This window comes from Schistocerca gregaria, chromosome 4, assembly GCF_023897955.1.
Source record: "Schistocerca gregaria isolate iqSchGreg1 chromosome 4, iqSchGreg1.2, whole genome shotgun sequence".
NCBI classification, from domain to species: domain Eukaryota; kingdom Metazoa; phylum Arthropoda; class Insecta; order Orthoptera; family Acrididae; genus Schistocerca; species Schistocerca gregaria.
The window spans coordinates 718,187,919-718,212,176 of NC_064923.1; the positions used below are offsets into that span (position 1 = coordinate 718,187,919).

The 24,258-nt window shown below is 44.6% G+C and overlaps 1 protein-coding gene across 14 annotated transcripts in view; it reads right to left on the reverse strand.

Annotated features, from left to right (window-relative positions):
- The window catches only part of LOC126267043 (uncharacterized), a 1,079,001-nt gene that overhangs the window by 105,005 nt on the left and 949,738 nt on the right, over positions 1–24,258 (reverse strand). For all 14 annotated transcript variants that reach the window (XM_049971866.1, XM_049971859.1, XM_049971858.1 and 11 more), the window contains one exon: positions 11,545–11,671. In XM_049971866.1, coding sequence (XP_049827823.1) covers positions 11,545–11,671 — 127 coding nt within the window. The remainder of the gene's footprint in view (positions 1–11,544; positions 11,672–24,258) is intronic.

Genomic DNA, 24,258 nt, shown 5'->3' on the forward strand with positions numbered 1-24,258 from the left:
TCGTCGCGGTCATTTCGCGGGAAGTAATATGTTGCCCGCCTGCTCTTGGAGCATACGCTTTTTGGATTTCAGCAGTAAACCTGGGCTGAAGCACGTCTTGCTTAAAAGTATGCCACTGGCGCTTGTTGAACATTTCCGTAGCGCTCAAGCGGCTACTAAACGATCCCGTGACAAAACGCATTGCTCTTAGTTGAATATTTTCTATTTCTTTCTCTTTAATATAGTTTCGTAATCTCAAACTAATGAACAATACTCAGAATCGGCTGAAAAAACAGCTTGTGCGCCACTTCTTTAATGGATGAATTAGATTTCCTAAAGTGTCTCCAAATAAATCTCAGTCCCACACCCCCTTTTCCAACAATTTGTTTTACGTGATCATTCCTCTTTAGATCAATCTGAATGGTTACTCCTAGGTATTTTACGGTATTTACTGTTTCCATTAATTTGTCGCCTGTAAAGTTAGTGGACCTCTTCGGCTATCTATAGGCAGTTCTTTACGTTTATTCAAGTTGTGGATCGACTGCTTTGCAGGTCTTCCTGCCTTTCGCTAAAAATCTTCTGGAGCAACCTTCCCATAGACAACAACAGGTGCTGAACAGCCATCGAGCCTTCGAAGTTATGTGCTTGATCATTTACATACACGGTGTCTCGAAATTTACGATACTACTTTAAAGTGTTAAAGCATCCAAACTAATTAAGATATTCACACTATGTCTGACTCATGTGACACACTATCTTACAAAGTTTTTATGACATTCAACAAATCTCAACATATGGTGGCAAGCACAAAATACAGTTTATATTCAAGCTCCATCGACAGCAGGCGCAACATATCCGCATCAGCTGTGGCAAAGGCAGCAACGATTCGTTTCTTTAAACCATTGATGTTGTCGACAGGTATTTGGTAGACTCTGTCCTTGACATACTCCCATAGGAAGGAAGTCCATCGGTGTAACGTCAGGCGACCTCGTAGGCCAGGGAACTGGACCACCCCTGTTAATCCAGCGGTCTGGAAACACCTGGTCTAGAATATCAAAACTTTCTGTTGCATAAAATTCCTATACCACTGGCACATCGACGTCCGCGGGAGTGGTTGCTTTCTATACAGTGTTTGGAAGTTGCTTTGATCCTGCGTGCCCTATTTGTTCTAAATAAATCATTCCACACACGGACATTTTCCGAACTTTTTTCATTACGTTTCACTTGCGACATCCTGGAACAGACAAAAACAAAACTTTTTAAGTCTGTCTGTCACACACGCCAAACGTGGCGTGAATATCTTAATTAGTGTGGAAGCTACGATACAATGAACTTTACGCGTACCTTTTGAGACACCCTGAACAATGTAAACAGTACCGGCCTTATAAACTCCCTAATGGGCTTCCAAAATTACCTTTACACTTGCCAATTTTGTTCCGTTGAGAATGACGAGGTGTATCTGCAACGAAACCTTGAATCGAATCACAGGTGTGTTCCGATATTCGGTGACCTCATGTTCGGTTCCCTAAACGACAGTCGAGGAACGCGGAGTCAACCTGGGCGCCTTTGTCTAGAGCACTATTAGATGTCATGGACGATGAGAGCAAGCTGTGCTTCGCAAGATCTCTGTTTGCAGAATCCATGCAAAGTTTCATAATGGACCTGCTTGTCTAGTTGGGGGGACGCCATGCTGAACAATTATTCTAAGTGTAGCACTTTGTGCAGATAAACGATATAATTTCAGAAATGTGTGTCTACTTGGAGTTTAACATCGATAGCAGACATTTTCGCTCCCAGCTTTCGACTCGCTTATAATTATCGAAGGAGGGTTTCGCGTCTTAAACTGATTATTTTTTCATCATAACGGAAAGAGCCTGTGTACTGCTGACGATCGAAGACAAAAAATGGTTCAAATGACTCTAGGAACTATGGGACTTAACATCTGAGGTCATCAGTCCCCTAGACTTAGAACTACTTAAACCTAAGGACCTCACACACATCCATGCCCGAGGCAGGATGCGAACCTGCGACCGTAGCAGACGCGTGGTTCCGGACTGCAGCGCCTAGAGCCGCTCGTCCACCGCGGCCGGCCGATCGTAGACATACCAGACTTCTGAGTGGTACAGGTGGTATTATTGGTAGGTGTCCGCCTCCGCAGATGAGAGATCAGCGCGGCTTACTGAAACGCAGGGAACCCCGATTCGATTCCTGGTACTGCCGCGGATTTTTCCTTGGTTAGAGGATTGTTATGGGATGCACGTAGCCTCGTGAGGTGAACTGAGGAGCTGCTCGACCGATTAGTGGAGGTTCCAAGCTCAAGCAACCCGACAACGACAGGGAGGGCGGTGTGCTGACCACAAGCCCTTCCACACCGCACACCCAATGACGCTATTGGCATAGGATGACAGGGCGGTCGATCGGGCCCAATTCGCTCGCCTAAGATTAGAACGCGAAACTTTATTTATCACTGCTGCCCTAAACATGAATTCTTCAAAGCAAAGCAGGTTGCTGTATAAAGTGCATCCGAAAGTTAACTTGAGCATTGCATATGTAACTTACATTCCTCACCACACGACATAGATTTATGTGGCAGTGGCAACGGCGTAAGGTCTTGTATTATTCTATACGTTTCTGCTTCCGTTAATCAAAATTAATTAATGATTATCTCGCAAGCGAGGAGGCACGAGGTACATTACGGAGTGTCCTTGTGGTGCTATATGCGGTCGTGGGTGAGCAACATATTACGTCGAGAACAGGAAGTTGGTGGAAAAATGAAAGTCGAAATTCGAGGAGTACATGTATACAATGCTGTAAGAAACAATGCCTCGTGTGAACTGTCACGAACTACTTCCGACAATTATTCGCCCTGAACCGGAGCAATATTCATATATCAGAGACATCAGACCACAGGAAGTGATAAAAATGAACTACGTAAATGCGTTACAGGATGGAAGACACCTAGAAGCACTTGAAAAATAGCGCAAAAGTCAGAACAACAGTATCAGTGGTTTTCTTTCTATCGTTCCTCTCTACCCTCCACCGCTTCCCCCTTTTTCCCAATATCTCGTTTCAAGTATGTCGTTCTGGTAAGCATCGGAATTTTAGGTGTAGCAGGCTATCAGTGAAAACCCCTGAAGATAGAAAAATCTCTCCTGAAACTACTTAGCCTGCATTCCTCACAAAATACATGAATTAAAAAGTTTCTTCAGAACTTCTACGGCGGCGAAGAATAGTCCAAAACCCCACGAAGGACTGGCAATAACAAAACGAAAATAAGAGAGAATGATGGCTTGACCCGAACAACGGGCATACGACGGAATGGCCTCCCAACCAAGTACTACTCTGTAAAAATAACGCTTTGCGCAGACACATGGAAGTATCCAACTAATATTAGGGCTATTATGAAGGCAAACCGAGCGACAAGTTCGCCGCTTAGCGCATAACATTCTGCATGTTAAAATCGTCAGGGGGGACATCGGACGATTTCCAAGAACGAGGTTATCTGGGTCACGCGTCCTCTCTGAGCCAGGGCAAATCTTATAAGTTCTAGTGCTATCAACTACAAATATTTTGGCTAAAAAATCTTCAGAGCGGCATATTTTGGCCTGTGACAAAAAATAAACCGCGCTATTGTTCCACGGAGTATGGGACTTCATCATCATCATCATCATCATCATCATCATCATCATCATTGTTCCAAGAGGTAACAAATAAATACACGGCAACAAAAGAACATGAATACTAACGTGCTGTTTGAAACAAGTAAAACGGAAAAGTAGAACTTAACTTTTACCTGCACTTATATTCCTAAATCCATCACAGAGTGTACAGTGGTGGGCATATTGTAGAAGCACTATTTTCGAATATTTGCTCATGTCATTTTGCTTCCTAACTCCGTGCTGAACGATAAAGCGGGGAGTGGGTGAGTTGTTAAGTTCGCATAAAAATCTACAAAGAAAAGTTCTCAAAATCCCAGAGTTTCACGTGGTGCACGGTGTCGTTCTTGCTTGGTATACCAAGTGCCTCTGTACAGGTCACACAGTTACCAGGTAAACATATCAAAAATGCAGTTGCATTTCCTCGCACCATTTTTAATTCAATGACTAAAAAACCTGGAAAACAGGTTGTACAAGAGTTTTGTACATCTTTCTCTTCGTACAAATACACTTCCCATAAAGCCGCCAAAGATTTGCAGTCTGATATCTACACAGGCTATTCCGGGAGGGAAGGTTATTAATCGGAGATATAACAGGAAGGAAGCAATAAAGTCTTATGAACTTGGGCTCTAAAATGCCTGTACGGTCTTCAACCGGCGCACCAGTGATTAAAATCAAGGTGAAATTTCCTGAGATCGTCGGAAGATTATGAAGAACCTAAAACCAGACTAGACCTTCGGAGAAAGACCTCAAATCAACACCGGAAAGGGAACTAGCAGCAGGACGCGGTGAAAACTGGGGCGCCTGCAATGCGCTCAACAATCTACGTACTCTCTCGATAAATGGGGCTACCCCAAAAATGTTAACCTCTGAGAATACGGAGCGCTACAAACGGCGCTTCACATGGACTCCTGCCCAGCACCCCGCCAAATGCGTTATTGAGGACCTTATAGCAACAAATACAATTGACGTCGCCCGTTTCTCGGCAAGAAACGTTTAGCTCTACCTTGAAATCACGATATGTATTTCGTATTTTTATATTTAGTGTACTGTAAACTTCACATAGTTTTATGTCTACAATTCTAAGTTGCGTTTTTCGTATGTATTACACAGATTAGTCAACAGCGCGCCAGAATGCCATTCGAGGAGCCGGGGTCCGACTCCCGGCAGGTCGCAAATTTTCTCCGCCCGGGAACTGTGTTCTACACATTATAATATGTAACTTGGTCATGTATCCGACACGAAGAAATACTCAGTTCTGCAAAAAACTAAAAGTTGTAGTTAATAAGTTTTCTAATGAGATTTGGACCTAAAGTGGTTGTAAGCTTATTTTCTGTTTTGCTAGGTTTTGTAGGATGCTTTCTACGTTCCTAAATACCGGTAGCATGTCATCTGCAACTAACTGATGCTATTTTGAGTTTATCTGAGAGTTACCAACTAACTCACAAACGTAATTTTATTCCGTGACATATTTCGCGACAATGTTTTGCGATTACTTACAGTTATTTTCGAACCGAAAAGTATGCACATAAGCATCCAGAAGACTTGCTCGAAAGCCAATGTTAATTTCGTGCATGTGCACAGCACTGGCACGTATGTAAATGACGAGTTGCAATTCTCTGTGAGACGTAGAACGGCCACGGTAGTGAAGTACTGTTGTTCGTGTGTAACATGCCTGGTAGCGTATATAAGGGGCGCGCACGTCGTCAGATGCTGAATGGTCGCTGTGAAGGACACGTAGATACCGCGTACTCCTGTAAGCGTTAGCAAAACTTGAGTTTGAAATGGGTCTTCATTATGTGTTTCCATTTACCTGGCTAGTCGACTCGTGCAATATCCAGCTTTGTGAGGCATTCGAATGTAATGGTGGTCCTACGTTGGACTGCACAGATACGTGAGGGCAGGTATATTGTCATCGAGGTTCCAGGCAACATAGTCTCATCGCTACAAGGGAGGATCGCCGTACTGTGCCCCAAGCACGTAGTACCCCAACTACTGCAACATTCTGTGTCACCCCACATCACTGGTTCAAGACTAGCAGCAGCTGGAATAGCGAGTTACGACGCATGCGTAGCATTCCGTTACCTGGCGGCCCTGCACTGCGTTCAGTGGTAAATAGCGTTTTACACTACACCGCCCGCCTCAACAGCTGAGTGATCAGCGTGACAGGATGCCATGCGAGGGGCCGAGATTCGATTCCCAGCCGGTCGGAAATTTTCTCCGCTCGGGAACTGGGCGTTGTGTTGTCATCATCTTTTCACCCTCATCCACAAGCAAGTTGCCGAAGTGGAGTCAACTAAAAAGACTTGCACCAGACAACCGGTCTACCCGACTGGAGGCCCTAGCCACACGCACATTTCATTGCACTACACCGGATTACAATCGTAGGCGATTATGGCGGCGAGCTGGGAAGAGGTTCCATTTTTTCATTGCTTTGCATTGGCACAACGGCGGTTTTCCTGACGTCATAGTGGGGGGAACCATCGGGTACGATTTCAGATTTTGGCTGACAGCACTACGATACGACACGGACGTCCTGTAGCGTCCCCATTTTTTCAATAGAACAATGTTCTTTCATACACGGCACGAATCTCTATTAACTGTCCGTTATGCTGTAGTACTCCTACGGCCAGATCTGTTCCCAGTAGAACATGTATCAGACCAGCTCAGACGTCAACACCATCTCACTGCGAGTATCCAGTATATCAAGGACCAGTTAGTACAGAAATTGTGGCCAGTTTGCCTCAGTACAGGATACAACGGCTTTACGACATCCTTCCTCACCGAATCAGGGCATGTATCCCGGCAAGAGGGGGTACTACGTTACACTGTTAAGTGGGCTCATACTGCCAAGTTTTTGTAAATTCCATTCGATTTTGTAAATATTGAAACATCATCATATACCCTTTCAACTCGTGAAGTGGCATGTAGTTTTTCTTATTCCCTTCCGGGTGCTGCACTTTTGTTTCTCAGGCAGTGTCCTTTCGCACAACAAAATTATGCTTAAAAGTAGTTTTTTAATTCACGAACAAAAGTCACAGTAACATCATTTCGTTGGAGATGACAATCTACTGATATTCAGTAATGTTGAGAACGTTCTACAGAACAGAGCAATGCAGAAAATAAGCTGATAACGGCAACAGATATAAACTGAAGAGCCAAAGAAAGTGGCACACCCGCCTAATATCGTGTAGGGCTCCCGTAAGCACGCAGGCCTGTCGCAACACGACGTGGCATGGACTCGACTAATGTCTGAAGTGGTGATGCAGGGAGCTGACACCATGAATCCTGCAGAGTTGTCCATAAATCCGTAAGAGTACGAGGGGCTGGAGATCTCTTCAGAACAGCACGTTTCAAGGCATGCCAGATATACTCAATAATGTTCATGTCCGCGGAGTTTGGCGGCCAGCGGTAGTATTTAAACTCAGAAGAGTGTTCCTGGAGCCACTCTGTAACAATTCTGGACCTGTGGAATGTCTCATTCCCCTGCTGGAATTGCCCTAGTGCGTCGTAATGAACAATGGACATGAATGGATGCAGGTGATCAGACAGGATGCTAGCGTACGTGGCACCTGTCAGAGTCGTATCTAGACGTATCAGGGGTCCCATATCACTCCAACTGAACGCGTCCCACACCATTACAGAGCCTCCACCAACTTGAACCGTCCTGGCTGACATGCAGGGTCCATGGATTCATGAGGTTGTCTCCAGAACCGCACCAGTCCATCCGCTCCATACAATCTGAAACGCGACACGTCGGACCACGCAACATGTTTCCAGTCATCAACAGTCCAATGTCCGTTTTTAAGGGGCTCAGGCGTGGCGCAAAGCTTTGTGCCGTGCAGTCATCAAGCGTACACACGAGTGGGCCTTCGGCTCCGAATCCCATATCGATTATGTTTCGTTGAACGGTTCGCACGCTGACACTTGTTGATGGTCCAGTACTGAAATGTGCAACAATTTGCGGAAGGGTTACACTTCTGTTTGCCGGCCGCGGTGGCCGAGCGGTTCTAGCCGCGTCAGTCCGGAACCGCTCGACTGCGACGGTCGCAGGTTCGAATCCTGCCTCAGGCATGACTGTGTGTGATGTACTTAGGTTAGTTATGTTCAAGTAGTTCTAAGGTCTAGGGGACTGATTACCTCAGATGTTAAGTCCCGTAGTGCTCGGAGCCATTTGAACATTTCTGTCACATTGAACGATTCTCTTCAGTCGTCGTTCGTCCCGTTCTTGCAGGAACTTTTTCCGGCCTCAGGGATGTCAGAAATTTTAGGTCTTACCGGACTGCCGATATTCACGGTACACTTGCGAAATGCTCGTACCGCAAAATCCCCGCTTCACCGCTTCCTCGGAGACGCTTATTCTCATCGCTCGTGCGTCGACTGGTTCACCCAACTGATAAGCTGCCATTGCAGCAGCAGTAACGGATCTAACAACTGCGCCAGACACTTGTCTTGTATAGGCGTTGCCGACCGCAGCGCCGTATCCTATCTGCTTACACATCTCTGCATTTGAATACGTATGTCTATACCAGTTTCTTTGGCGCTTCAGTGTAAACTGTTTTAAGGCCTAAATTTCTTTCGAATAGTTATTGCCTAAAACGGGTTTGATTTTGTTCACTTCAACATTCTCAACGAGGAAGTGCTTCCCTTTTTCTCCATCTTCGTCATGATTACGCTGTGGACTCTGTTGTGTTCCAAGCTGACAACTGGTCTGATTATTCACATGCCTTCGCACCTCCACTGCCACGCTAAAATCAACCGATGGTAATCGCATAGTAAGTGTCTGGAGGTATGGGTAAAATGTGATACGTTGGAATAAAGACCCCTGCAATTTCGAAGCTCTGGGAATTTAAAAGGTTGTGAGGTTTACGCGAGAATCTCATACCATTCTTCCTACAGATAGTGCAAGTTCAGGTAATGATGATGGAAGTGGATAGCGATCACACACCTTTCCCTCCCAAGTCGATCACAAAGGCTCAATCATACTGAGATCTGGTGACTCTGATGGCCAGGGGAAGGGAGATGCGGCAATTGATCCTCGTCCTCACAAAACCAGCCTTCGACGATGCGAGCTGTGTGAACAGGCGCCCTGTCGTCTTGGAACACAGCATCACCATGAGGTGGACCTGATCACCCAGAAATGGCCACATAAACCTTGGCAGTAATCCTACCTTGCAGTGCAACTATGGAACCTATGGAAGAGCACAATCCAGCTACGCAAATCATAATCGAACTCCCGCCGCGCTTCACTCTTGAGTCGTAAACTTGACCAAAAGTTGGAAACTGTGAAAGAAGATTCAGCCGGCCAAATGACCCCGTCGCACTGCTGTAATGCCCAAGTTTTATTGCTTCAGCGCCATGTATACTTGTAACTGGCAATTTGCATCGCTAATGCGTGATTTTGGAATTCCAGCTCGCCCTGCATATCATTGCTTATAGAGCTTCCTTCGTTACTGAAACTGTTCGCGAATGTAACATCCAGTTCTGCAATGACTTTTGCAGCTGTCGTCTTATTTTTCATCACAAACCTCTTCAGTGGCCGTCTGCATCGATCACTCAACACATACTTCCGTTCGCGTTGTAACTTCGTGGATGTTTTTCCGCTCTCCCTGTGTGCGATATAAATATTCGATAAGGTGCCTCATGAAACATCATATACCAGTACGAGGATCATTCCAAAAGAAATGCATACAATTTTTGTAAAAATATAGTTTTCATTTTGCATGTGTGAAAGTACTGCAGTGTGTAGATACATCCTTCCCGCTTGTTTTCAAACTTAGTTCAACCTGGAATGAGATTTTCACTCTGCAGCGGAGTGTGCGCTGATATGAAACTTCCTGGCAGATTAAAACTGTGTGCCCGACCGAGACTCGAACTCGGGACCCTTGCCTTTCGCGGGCAAGTGCGCTACCAACTGAGTTACCGAAGCACGACTCACGTCCGGTCCTCACAGCTTTACTTCTGCCAGTATCTCGTCTCCTACCTTCCAAACTTTACAGGAGCTCTCCTGCAAACCTGGAAACATCCCTCAGGCTGTGGCTAAGCCATGTCTACGCAGTATCCTTTCTTTCAGGAGTGCTAGTTCTGCTAGGTTCGCAGGAGTACTTCTGTAAAGTTTGGAAGGTAGGAGACGAGATACTGGCAGAAGTAAAGCTGTGAGGACCGGGCGTGAGTCGTGAGTCGGTAGATCAGATGGTAGAGCACTTGCCCGCGAAAGGCAAAGGTCCCGAGTTCGAGTCTCAGTCGGGCATACATTTTTAATCTACCAGGAAGTTTTAGTTCAACCTGTTCCCGTGAGTGGCGCCATCACAGCATGTCTTCAAGATGGCTGCTACACTTTACGTTCGTCAGAAGCAACGTGCTGCCATAGAAATCCTGTGCTGTGAAAACGAGACAGTGGGAAACATCCACAAGAGGTTGAAAAAGGTGAATGGAGATGGTGCCGTCGATCGCAGTACAGTTAGTCAGTGGGCAAGCAGGTTACGTAACGAAAGCGGGTGCGGAAGTATTGAGGATTGTCCTCGCAGCGGCAGGCCTTGTACTGCACACACTCCAGACAATGCGCAGAGAATTAGCGAATTGGCGAATGCCGACAGACGCATGACAGTGAAAGAATTGTTACCATACGATGGGATAGAGGAAGGAAGTGTTTACAGAATACTTAAAGTGTTGGCGTTAAAAAAGGTTTGAGCCAGGTGGGTTCCCGTGATGTCGACTGTGGCCCACAAAGAAACAAGAAAAACGGTATGGAACAAACTTCTGGAACAGTACGAGAATGTTGGAGATGAATTTCTTGGAAGAATTGTGACAGGTGATGAAACATGGCTCCATCATTTTTCACCAGAGACGAAGACGGAATCAATGGAGTGGCATCAAGCAAATTCAACCAAGGAAAAAAAAATCAAAACGACACCTTCTGCTGGAAAAGTTATGGCTATGGTGTTTTTCGATTCCGAAGGACTCCTGCTTGTGGACAGCGTACCAAGTGGAACCACCATAAATTCTGATGCATGTGTGACGACACTGAAGAAACTTCAAGCTCAACTGAGTCATGTTCGATCACACTGGCAAAAGCAGGATGTTTTGCTGTTGCACGACAATGCACGGCCACATGTCAGTCAAAAAACCATGGAAGTGATCTCGGATGGACAACACTGAAACATTCGCCTTACAGTCCTTACCTGGCTCCATGTGAATATCATCTCTTTGGGAAACTGAGAGAGACTGTTCGTGGAACAAGTTTTGCAGATGATGACTCCCTTGTGCACGTTGCCAAACAGCGGCTCCAACAGGTTGGTCCAGAATTTGACCATGCGGGTATACAGGTGCTGGTTCCAAGATGGTGTAAGGCAGTTGAGAGGGATGGAAATTATGTGGAGAAATGAAAATATTGTTCCTAAAGGATGTATCTACACGCTGTGAAACTTTCAAACGCGTAGAGTAAAAGATGGATTTAAAAACAAATAGTGTGCATGTATTTCTGAGTGACCGCCGTACTTGGGCTACCTTGGTTACGAAAGCGCCCACGAGACGAGTACGAACAATTTGCCCACGTTCCTGTATCACGCGCTCACGCCTACGCAGGAGTGTCGTGACGACGACTGGCACTTGCAACGTGCCGAGGACGTCGTACAGGCGCAACCCGCAGTCTCGTCTCGCATCTGCATTCATGTTCGAGCAAGCACTTCTCGCGGTGTTTCCATATTTTTGCCCAACTCCTTAATTATCAATGAGTGGCTTCAGTTGCATCCGGCATCCCTGGGCAACTTACGGATGCTGTTCGTCGCCGAACTGCGGTCACTGTGAAGGCTTGAGGCGGTGTTCGCGTGGTACCTCCGCTTTGTACGTTTCATTCGCAGAAAGCCCTCTGACAGAGTACAGCGGCTCACGCAGCTGCTACGCTACGCACCTGGCGAGCAGCCGGAAGCGGCGGAAGAGGCGCGGCCGTCGCTGGGAGCCGTCTCGATGTTGCGCCGCAGCTCCTCGTGGTCCTCCGGCCGCGTGATGTTGTACAGCGACTGTCCCAGCAGGTCGTTCTGCAACACAACAACAGTGCTGCCTGCGCAATCGGAACTAGCGGATCCCTCTTGTATTAATATGGTATTAGTGCACGCAGCAACACTTTGCCGTTGCTAAATATATCTGGACACTGGATCTCCTTCTCACCCCCCTCCCCTCTTTATCCATCTGCTCCTCCTTCCCCTTATCTCTGCCCATCATCTCCTCCTCCCCCTCTCTTTGACAACTTCCTCCTTCCCCTCTCTCTTCCCATCTCTGCTCCGCTCTCTTCCTTTACCGCCTGCCCACCACCACTCTACGCCTTTCACCTGCCTCATGTATCTCCCTTTCCTCCCCTCTCTCCGTTCGTTTCCTACTAGCCCTCGCTCTGTCCACTCCCTCCTCTATCCATCTTAACCATTCCCCAGCCATGCTCATCGGCACATGTAGCCCCTGCACAAATAAAGAAAGCAAGCTCATACTACTTATCCCACAAGACGTCTGTCATTCACAGCAGGCTTACAGGGACTTGAGAATCATTTATTTACCCCTGACATCCAGCCTGCCATGCAAACCATGTCGATAAAACAGACCGATAACTACAACACAACAAAGCGACTGTTGTGCAGGGCAGCTAGAAGGTTATAAACCCCAATGTGCTGATACTCATGAGGCCTTCTGTTTCTGGGCAAACATGACTGTTTGAATGTTTATTACAGTATTGCGCAAAATTTTGAAGTAAACAGTCAAGAACTTTTCAATATTTTTGCTAACAATCTTAACAAAAGGACTTCTCTTTATGTAACAATACAGATGATGGAGCTCACCTCTCGCGTGCAAACCTATTCCGCATCCACTTTGTGCTGCTTACTGTCTCCAAGCCTTGCTCCCACTCTACAATTTTCACCCCCACCCTCCCCCCGCGCGCGCGCACACACACACACACACACACACACACACACACACACACACACACACACACTCTTCGCTACATCACTACAATGACGATTCCCTGGTGCTCTAAATACATCCCATCAACCAATCTTTCCTTTTAATCACGTTTTGCGGTATATTTCATTTCTTTTCTTCCCAATTCAATTTACTACTTGTTCATTAGTTACCCAAATTATCCATCTAACATTCAGCACTGTTATGCAGCACACATTCCAAAAGTTTCTGTTGTCTTCTTGTCTCACCTTTTTATCATCCGTATTTCACTTCCCTACAAATACCTTCAGAATAGACTTTAAATTTATAGCTGATGTTGAAAAATATCTCTTTGTTTCAGAAATGCTTTACTTGTTGCTATTGGCGGACTGTATTTTATATCCCCTCTGGTTCTGCCATGATTATTTTACCGCCCAAATACGAAAACTCGTCTACACTGTGAGTGTCTTATTTCCTAATCCCATTCCCTCGATAGCAACTGATTTAATAAGTCTACATTCTATTACCCTTGTTTCACTTTTGATATTGTTTTCCAGACATTTGGTTCAACTGCCGTTCCAAGTTAGCAGACCCTGAAAAAATTACCATGTTATGCTGTGGTTGCTCTAATCTATGCTTCATCTGTTGATTCAAATGCAAAGTCAGCTAGAGAAAATGATATTTTTTGTGGTAGAAATTTCAAATTCAAGAAGGCGTCCTCTCCAGAAGAAATCTTCTTGATCTCTATGAATACACAAAAGCGCAATATGCAGTGGCTGCATAATAAGAACATTAGGCACTTAAAGAAACAGTCTGAAAATGAGACAGCTGCGCACAATGCAGGGTTCCCTGTACAGCAATGTACTGTGTATAAGTACTTGGAAGATTTTTAGCCAACCCATGTTGGAAAATGTTCCATCAGTGATCACATTTGCGTCCACGACGTGCGTGACTCTGATGACAATAAAAAAGCTTCGCACGCAACGACTGATGACGGTGAGTTTTGTAAACATATGCTGCTCCTCCTCGACGTCTTTAAGAATTCAGTCTCATAAAGCAGGAAAGTAAAGACTCTCTTATTTAAAAATTAATTACACAGTTATTGAAAACATTACTTAACTGTACTGACGAAAATGGAATACTAGATTTTTCAGACATAATCCGAGTAAAATACTGGGAAAATTGTTATTTGATTGGGCTAGCAAAAGTGATTCTAAAATTTGGTTTTCGAATTTGGATTGTCATCGCTGCGCCACATGTAAATGACTTATCATTTTCTTTTGTTCTCAAGCCGTAGATAGATCGGCAGCAATTCTGTTCAATTTTTTCAGAAGTCTCTTCCGTTCATAATATACGGTCAATTTGGGAACTTGATTTATCTGCCTTGATCTTCCTTGAGCATTCTTCCCAGACAATTTCCTTTCTATTAATTTCACAATGACAGAAGGAAGGAAGATCAGAGTTTAACGTTCTATCGACAGCGAGATCACCAGAGAGCACAAGCTCGGATTAAGGAAGGATTGAGAAGGAAATCAGCCGTGCTTTTCAAATAAAAAAAAAGCATCCCGATTTACGGATGCGATTTGGGAACTCACTGAAAAACTGAATGTGAATATCCAGACGCGGATTTGAGCAGTCGTCCTCCCGAATGTGAGTCCAGTGTGCTAATCTATGCGCCACCTCACTCGGTAATTTCTCAGTGAAAGAGAATGTATGTCTGTCTGTCTGTCTGTCTGTCTCCATCCCTTGACAGTCCTCGACAACGATCTTTTCTCTCCTACGTTCTTGCAGAGTTCTTGACTGGTTATTCTCTTTGCCCATGAAATCATTACGAATCAGGTTTTTACATACTGTATCTTGACGTTTAAACCAATATTTTTAATGACGTATAAACCAATATTTTTAATGTTAGTAGTTTCTTGTTGTTGTTGAATGCTGTTTTAGCTTGTGCGATTCTACATTTAATCTCCTACTATGGTCTACCATCCTAAGTAATTCTGCTACCCATATGGTTGAAGCTGGTGACTTGCTTCAGAATCTCTCTGTTCAGACTCAGGTTTACAACTGTTGGGAAGATTTCGGTTTTCTTATTATTTATTTTCATATCATATCTTTCTGAAAATACCTTGTTCATGCCTTCTATGGTCTTCTGGAGACTGATTTCAGTTTTGGTTAACACTGCTATGTGTTCTTGTGTTATGGTCTTGAGCCCAGAGACTGGTTTGATGCAGCTCTCCATGCTACTCTATCCTGTGCAAGCTTCTTCGTCTCCGAGTAGCTGCGGCAACCTACATCATTCTGAATCTGCTTAGTGTATTCAACTCTTGGCCTCCCTCTACGATTTTTACCCTCTACGCTTCCCTCCAAAATTGGTGATCCCTTGATGTCTCAGAATGTATCCGACCAACCGACCCCTTCTTCTAAATTGCAACAGCAGCTGCAAATCATTTTTTTTTCTCCCTGGCTGTGTCTGTGTGCCCTTCCTTCGGCTGTTCCCCATAACGGCCGGGATTTCCAACTCCCTGGCAGAGGAACTCTTAGAAGTTTGCCGGGATCCAGCAAGCCGGAACATAAAATGACCATTGAAAATGCCTACACTTGGCTCCATATCCTGATTAGCTGGAAGACCTAAATGTGAGACAATTTCGTGGTACAATTTGGAGACAGCGAAACTGATGAGTCAGTAGGCGGCCTCGTACATTCAGGAGGACGAGTATTCAACTGTTTGGCCATACAGACTAAGGTTTTGAGTAATTTTCCTGAATGGCTTAAGGCAAGTATTGAGATGGTTCCTTTGGAAACGATATGGCCGATTTTTCTTCCCATCCTTCCGTTACTCGAGCATCTGCTCCGTCTCTAATGACCTCTCTGTCGATGGGACGTTAAGCTCTAGTCTTCTAAAACTCGTGTGCCCTCTAGGGTGGAGGTGGTTATTTTACAGTGCATTTCAGAAGTCCGGAGTTGGTGATACTCAGCGATCAACCCAGTTACCTCTAATATGAAGATGATTTTCACGACAGGCAGCGTGGCTCGCTCGGTAGCTTTGGCGAGTGGTAATCGGGTAATCAATGGATTGCTGGTTCGAATCTCGCTACGGTGTCTTTTTCTTCATATTCTTCTTTTCATTCATTTCGAATACCTACATCATTTAATATAGAATTCATCGAACATACGCTAATCAACACATGTTATCATTATTTTTACCAAAAAGTCGTGTCTTCTTGTTTCTATTTTATGCAACCCGCAACGCCTTCAAAAACCAAGAGCAAGAGTTTCATATTCTCTCGCTCGCTACACGCAAACTATCAGTTCTACAGGGAAGATGAACAGGATCCTTTTGGAGGACATTTAATGTAGTTAAATTTTGTACGTATATCTTGAATAACTAGAAAACTATAGCCTCCAGCGAAAAGTATCCCAGAACAAAAGTTAACTACATTAAATGTCGAACAAAAAGGTCCTGTTCATTTTTTTCTGCAAGACTAATAATTGACATGTAGATAGCGAGCGACAAAATATGTAACTGTCGCGCTTGGTTCTTGAAGGTGTTGTTAGATGCACAAAACACATAGGGAGGGGCAGCTCAATCACCCAGTATAAAATATTGTTAACAAAAATTATTTAAATTAAAAAACGTTATAAACTTATTAACATCTTTTATAATATATCGATAAATGAGAGGTTATATTTTAATTGAAGATTGGAATTTTGCCGGTGGTGTGTTGCTAGAAAACTAGAAAAATTGCGTCGTTCATGAAAATGTGTTGACTAGCATATATTTGATGTACTTTATCTTTAAATGATGTAGGAAAAAATAAAACCATAAGCAAGACTCGAACGAGCGATCCATCGGCTGCCCGAGTCACATTCTCCGATGCTACCTTGTGAAACACGCTGCCTGTTGCGAAAGTTAATGTTTCTGAAGTTCCTCTGAAAACTTGACAGTCGATTTTCACGAGAATTTTCAGAGGGCTGCGTAGGACTGCTTTTGTAGACTGACATTCAAATTCTGAACTTCACGTACCATAAACATAAAAGATTACAAAAATCTGATTGCCGCCTGGTCTGCTTGTTAGTGGTCTCCTTGTTAGTGCATTACGAAAGAAAGAAAGACGGAGAGAGAGAGAGGGGTGGGGAGGGGGAGAAGAGTTGTAAGGGCTTTCCCGTGCGCAGGCGTGGATCTCTGCTCACGCATGTCAGTGTCTTTATCGGTGATTGTTGAAGATTAATGAGCGTGCACTTGCTCGATAAAAAGAGAGATCTCAGGGTAGAATGAGAGCCGTTAGCTAACTGGAGGTGGTGTTGGACAGAAGTGACGAGCTTGGCTAGGGTTAGTTCAGGCCAATAAATAACACTGATGTTTCCGTGTGACCCTTTCCTTTTGACTTCGAACTGTTTTCCTGTTTGCAGTTATGGTGATTATCGTGTGGAACTGTTGGCAGTGAACACATTCCTGTCCAGTGGTCGCTTCTCGGAATATTTCCTGAAAGTGGTTAGACGGTTGCAGGGCTTCTGATTATTGACACTGGAGTTGCGAATTTAGCCCTGTGTCGCGGATCAAAGCAAAGCAAGCGACCCTTACTCAGACTGGCTTTGCATGTGTGCCAGTGCAGAGAATTAATGCGGGTGGTCCGCCAGCAAATTTTAGAATTACATAAAGTTGTCTGCGTCGCGCGCAGCAGTTCGCCGACAGCACGGGAGCACAGAGGCGCGGACGAAAGGAACGTGTCCACGCATAGTTATTTCTTCGGCATACCTAGCTCTCCATTCTTGCATTACATTCTCAATTGTTGATGAGAAATGGCATCAAGCTGCATTCCTGGCCAACATCTTTATTTGCTCGTGCGAAATATGCGTCACCGTCAAATTTTTTGATAACTGCTGTGTGAGTCCTGAGAAGCTGTCGGATTATTATCCAGTGTAATGCCCAGTGAGTACGAAAGGCGCGGATGTTTCCAGCGACGCCACATCCGCGTGAGATTGGGAGCTGCTGGCGAGCCTTCGCGCAGCGGCTCTTGCGGTAGGCGGCTTCCTCCCACGGTGGGTGGCCCGCTATCAGGCGTTCACCTCGACGCGCCCTCCGCTTCCCTGCCGACTCCCGAGATAAGCGCCGCTTCACACACAGCTTCTCCTGCCTGCATACTGCTTGCGTTGTGCCACATTCCCTTTGCAAGGTGGCACGGGGCGCCGTAATACTCTAAACTGTCTCAACGTTTGCTCTCTTACTGCCAGGTTACAGTTATAATCAGCCAAGTCTCCGGGCATCAGGGGAAATTCTTGGTTCTGTTACTAACTGGCATTCCTTGCCTCAGTTGTAATTCAGTCACGGCACTTCTTCGAAAGACTTTACCCACGGATATATAAGCAACAGAGACCAAAGAGGACGAGACACGGAAAATATATGCGGAATCGAAGTTGTATATTAGCGCGTGTGTAATTCAGTGGTAAGCATACAGAGATGCGAAGTACCTTAATGTTCCCCCTCTTCCTTAGCCTTTGTTCCGTCATAAAGCGTCCGCTGTTCCCATTATTTGGCCCATCTACTATTTCAGTACTGTATTGGTCGCTGCCCCACCGGCAATATGTCGGGAATGTATAAGATCTACTTTTATCTTAATTCTGACACCACGTGCTTTTCCTGACACCGAAGTCATCACTTAACCAGCCCAGGATTTGTCTAAACGGGCATGGCAAACGCCCGAAAAACCACACCCAGGCTGGCGATTGTAGCAGTTACGGTCGTTAACCCTGCCAGTGCCAAAGCACTTTCAATAACGGATACTACCACCGAGGGGTAGTGCTGCTGCTGGTAGTTTAACAACATACGTTTCAAAGAGACACTGATGTATAAGCAGATTCCAGACCCTGAAAATTCTTCTAATGCTGTTATGCGTTGCATAGGACATTTTTTTGTGAAAGGCTGGTGAGTAGACAGAACAAAACTGTGATGTTCGGATATAGTTTTACTAGTGTCCCGCTGGACACAGTCAAGACCTTTAAATATTTGGGCGTAACGTTGCGAAGCGATTAAGTGGAACGAGCACGTGAAAACTGTGGTAGGGAAGGCAAGTGGTCGATATCGGGTTACTAGGAGAATTTTAGGAAAGAGTGGTTCACCTGTAAAGGACGACGTTTGTATGCATATAGGATGTTGGTACGACCTATTCTTCAGTACTGCTCCAGTGTTCAGCATGCGTACCAGGTGGGATTGAAGGAAGGCATCGAAGCAATTTAGAGGCGGGCTGCTAGATTTTTTACCGGTAGGTTCAAACAACACATAAGTGTTACGGGAAATGCTTCGGGAACTTAAGTGGGAATCCCTGCAGGGAAGGCGGCGTTCTTTTCGAGAAACACTACTGAGAAAATTTAGGGAACCGGCATTTGAAGCTGAGAGCCGAACGATTCTACCACCGCAGATATATCGTGCGTAAGGACCACAAAGATAAGATACGAGAAATTGGAGCTCATAAGCAGGCGTACAGACAGTCGATTTTCCCTCAGTCTATTTGCGAGTGGAACAGGAGGCGAAATGACAAGTAGCTGTAGAGGGTACCCTACGCCACGCACGTTACGGTGGCTAAGGGGGGGGGGGGGGATCTTACGTGACTTAAATGCTATGGTCATCAGCCCGTAAGCTTACACACTACTTAACCTAAATTATCCTAAGGACAAACAAACACAACCATGCCCGAGGGAGGACTCGAATCTCCGCCGGGATCAGCCGCACAGACCATGACTGTAGCGCCCTAGACCGCTCGGCTAATCGTACGCGGCGGTGGCTAGTGGAGTATCTATGTAGATGTAGAAGATAAGAAAAGCTAGGCATAAAGTGCCACATAGCCCCCTCGCACGGGTCTGCATTGTTAACCCTCAAAATACCAAGTGTGGAGTGGGCATTACTTATGCCCACCCTTTTTTTTTAGTGTAATTTATATTTAAAAATTTAAAAAGCACTGTTCTTAATGAATTATTATACCAAATTCTGTAACTGTTCTGAATTTTTCAGTAAAACGTAACCCGAAAAATTAAGTGTTAGCAGTGAAAGCGACTTTTCGCAAAAAAATGTGATATTCCTATTTTCAAGATCAGGCCCCACGTTACACATCTATAAATCTTAAAAATGTATGTTGTGAAAAAAATTAACAGTTAACGAAATTTGTATTTTGGAAAATTGTTTTGTAGTGCTCATAAAGTACTCTAGGTTATGCCAGTTGGTCTCCTCTCCCGGTAAATTAAAAGTTCCAGTCCGTGTTTACAAGCACAGCATCGGATAGGAGCACCACGGCAAGGAGAAAGAGTTGGTGTTTGCCACGATTGTGGTTTCCGATAGCTCGGCTGAAGTCTGGTGACACTAAGCACATCGTTGTATATGGAGTCCTAACGTTGTTGCTCGCCGTTTCTGGTTATTGCATTGGCCACAGTTAAGGTACAGACATGGGTAATTTGTTGCCGAGAGTGGTGGTTATTCAGTGGTTGATCGCTCTCTCTTGTATGTAGTTTCACCTTGTCAGCAAGGCGGTTAATGGTGCCTTAATGCGCTGAAAAACGACTCGAAAACGTTTACTTTAAGTTATAAGAAGGAAACGCTGATATAGCAGGTCGTCGTCAAGAAGTTGTGCGGTGTTGTCGTTGTGGATTACTGCGAGGACTGGCTAAGACAGCAACGTTGGTTATTTTAAGTCTATTATTTGCGAAAGACTGCCGTTGTGAAGCGACGGAAACGATCATTACTCTCAAGAGTGTGTGATATGCGTCGATTTTCTCTATCTTACCGTGGTGGGCTGCCGCCTTGGTATGGTTTCCAAAACGGTGAAACTTGGATTGTGAAAAACTGACGCTTTCGTATGGTGTGTTGTCGCACAGACTGTTCCCGACAGTGCAGGGCGTTGTGCGATCAGTTGTCTTCTTTGTCACTGGTTTGCTGAGTTGATTTGAAAGGTTTTTATGGTGTTTTGCCTTTCGTGGCATTTGTTATTGCGGCGCACGTTTGTGTGCAGTGGGTCGCTTCGCTTGTATAGTTAAGTGGAACACTACAGTTGCTAGTTGTTTTAATTAAGAGTGCTTGACCGTATAAGTACTGATCTGGATACAGTGGCAGTGTCTTACTTGACTTGGTCTGCACAGCGCCCTTGGATCAGTTGTGCTGAATCCCGTCCGGTATTTGCCCTAGCTTCAAAGGCCACTTCCAATTATGGTTAAGTTTATCGACATCTGTAGCTGATTTTGTGATTCTGTGGCCGTATGGGCAGCCTGTGCGGCAGTAACTTATTTGTATTTGAGCTGAGGAGTTATGAACTTGGCCAGCCCTAAGCCCTTTTTGAAGTACAGTAAGTTTTAAAAGTTCCGCTGCTAAAGCTTTAGTCCTGCCTCTCCTGCAATTTATATTGAGTGACTGATAAAATTAAGGCCTGGTATTTCAGTCACCACAGCACTTGCGGTCTCCGTGTCATTCGACGGAGATTCACAATTCCGCCGGCAGGACGGAGAGGGCGTCTTACATCTTTCCATCGTCCAGAGGGTGCCGGCCATCCTGGAGGGCCTGATCTTACTATTTGCAACTGTTTGAAGAAGTAAAGGAATTTCATTCAAGTCAGTCTCCACAATTAATGCCTATTAGATAATTTCCACCAAAACTGGCTCCACTGATTAAAAATTACGGAAAATGCGTTAGAATTGCTAAGATTTTCAGGTTCCGGACTAGATTTATGCATCAGTACCTACTTAAAAAAAGGATGTTAATAAAAGTTAATAATTATTTGTTTTGTAGTGGGCAAATAGTACCCCACCCACTTTGTAGTGCACATTATCGAAAACTTGTTCGTATTGCTAGAGTTAATCCGCCGCGCGGATTTGATCGCATCCCTGTTTGACAGGCTAGCGTGCGCTGATCATAAAGCTATACGAGCAGTGCAAAAACTGACATTTATGGAATGCATGCTTGTCCGAAGGAATATTGCATCATATTTCAGAATGACACAGGCACTGCAATATCGAAATTTTCATAGGACAAATTACACTTTCCAAATGTGATTACCTCAAATTATTACAGCCACAAAAAAGTACTTTATATTGGATTCCTCATTCCATTTCATCTTTCATAAAAAGAATTTTGTAGAGCTGAATGCTGCAGAGACGTCTAAAAAACAAAAACTACTTACGTGCAGTTTTTCTGACTCAAGCCCATTTCGTAGTCATCAGAATTTCTGATATTGTCTTCCACAGAGAGTACTAAACAACTGTAAAACATAACAAAAGATGCCAGATTTGAGTACCAGCGGATTACGGGTCCATTTTCAATGCTTCTCAGCCTTTTTAAGGCCTTTTGTTTGCATTGCAAAACCAAGCAGTTTTTTTTTCAATGGTTTAGTACATGGTCTTTTTAATGAAAACTATGTAAGAGTTTACAGAAAACATTCTTTTAAAAGTGGGTCAAAAATAGCCAGTTTTGTGGCATTTTTAGAAAAACCGTCAACTTTGTCCTCAGTTTGGAACCTATTGGAAAGCAGTAGGATGATCAAATTTTATATTCTAAGAAATTGCATTGGTAACTCACTACGTAGAAAGGTTCTGGTTTATCCCGTAGTTACTTCTGGAGATATAAAACGCTAAACTTCACTTTTTTTTTTTTCTTGGCCATCTTTGTTTGAAATTATCCATATTCACATCGCTTAGGAAAATATTTATTTCTCTTAAGAGAGCACAAAACTTTGTAGACGATGGCCAAGGATTATTTCTTTCAAGAAAATATTGGCTGAGACATTAGACCTGAAGTTTTGAATTAATGATCGTGAAACTTTAGCAACGTTCACTGGGAACATGTGCGAATGTTGACACAAAATTTCAGCAAAATCCGTGATGATAGCGCGGGTTCTTTTTCCGAAAGTCGAACACTTGGCGTGGAATGATCCATAACATTCTTGGACGAAATCCGCATTCACTGGTAGTACAACATTCTTTATTGTCCGTCTTGACTGCTTACAGTTTTTTAAATGACTCGTTTCGGTTCAACATGAACCTCCCTCAAATCTGATTGTATGAGTTACAAGAGTAACGCGCCCAACTCATCAGCGAATTTTACATATTACCTCACAGTATAACTGATACAATCAGATCTGAGGACGGCTTATCATCAAACCAAACAGGTCATTTCAAAAAATTAAAGCAATCAAGACGAGCAATAAAGAAAATCTGTTACATGGCAGGTTAATATAGTGGCTGAGTGTACATGCATGAGGATGTACAACTTAAATAATCTGTATGAAACGTATGATCATTAGAACACAACAGAAAGAAGATGTTAGAAAGTAAGAATGTTAATGCTTTCCAAAAATGTCGGGAATCCCATATATAGATAGTTAAAAAATATTATCGGCCCTCGATATACCGACAAAAGTATAGATCCATGTATATACCGACGGAAAAAATACCGACGTACCGGCCTTACAAAAATATCCGCCGCACATAGCAAATATACAGTCGGTTTTAGAGCTGTTTATTTAAGTACTGATTTAGGAGGGTTGTCCAGAAAGTAATGCAGCGCCTTTTTTTTTCTTCTTCAACAATTCTCTGTTGAGCATAATGAGAATTACATATACGAAAAAATAGTGTTTTATCTACACACCCTATTTTTCCACGTAATCTCAATCCCATTATACGGCCTTCCTCCAGCGCGAAACAAGAGCGTGTATGACCTGGTAGCGGAGCCAGTGTTCCGCTGTGTGAGTCACCTCATCGTCCTCGAATGTCTTCGACGAATGGCACCCTCTAATGGCCCAGACAAGTGGGAGTCCGAGGCGGCTAGGTCAGGGCTGTAGGGTGGATGGGATGAGAATGTCCAAATCTGTTTTGCGACGTGTTCAGAAGCCTGACTAGAGTGGGGTCCAGCGCTATAGTGTTGCAGCCAAACATCTCCTGGGTTGCTGGTGCGCCGAAGTCGCAGGAAGCACTTCTTGAGTTCTGTTACTGTATTGAAATATGCTTCTGACATCACGTCAATGAGGATCACAAAATGGTTCAAATGGCTCTGAGCTCTATGCGACTTAACTTCTGAGGTCATCAGTCGCCTAGAACTTAGAACTTATTAAACCTAACTAACCTAAGGATCTCACACACACCCATGCCCGAGGCAGGATTCGAACCTGCGACCGTAGCGGTCGCTCGGCTCCAAACTGTAGCGCCTAGAACCGCACGGCCACTACGGCCGCCTGAGAATCACACCTTCATAGTCCCATGACAAGGTGATTTCTGCCTTACCGGCGTAAGCAGTTGCGTCGAATTTTTTTCTTCTGTGAGGAGTGGGAATGATGACATTCCATCGACTGTCGTTTGTTTCGTGTTCAAAATGGTCAACTCAGGTTTCATTAGCTGTCGCAATCCGAGGCGGCCTCCCCCTCGGCTTCAAAACGTTCCCTTTGCTGATTGCCAGATGCAACGCAAACTGTTGAATCGTAATGCGTCTGTCCTCGCGAATAACATCAGTCCGCTGCGACACGTCAGGTGTGACAGCCGTGGATTGTCTCCCGGACCGCTGGAAATCGTGGAGCTGCGCCGAATCTGATGGCCTCACCCTTCGTGTCCGCGAGGCCTACGAGAAAGACAGGCCGCGGCGCGTACGTCACGAAGGTAGTCCTGAACTCGCTCGCTCGCTCAGCTCAGCAGACAAAATGCGTTTCTAAACCTGTTAATTAGCGTGTAAGTA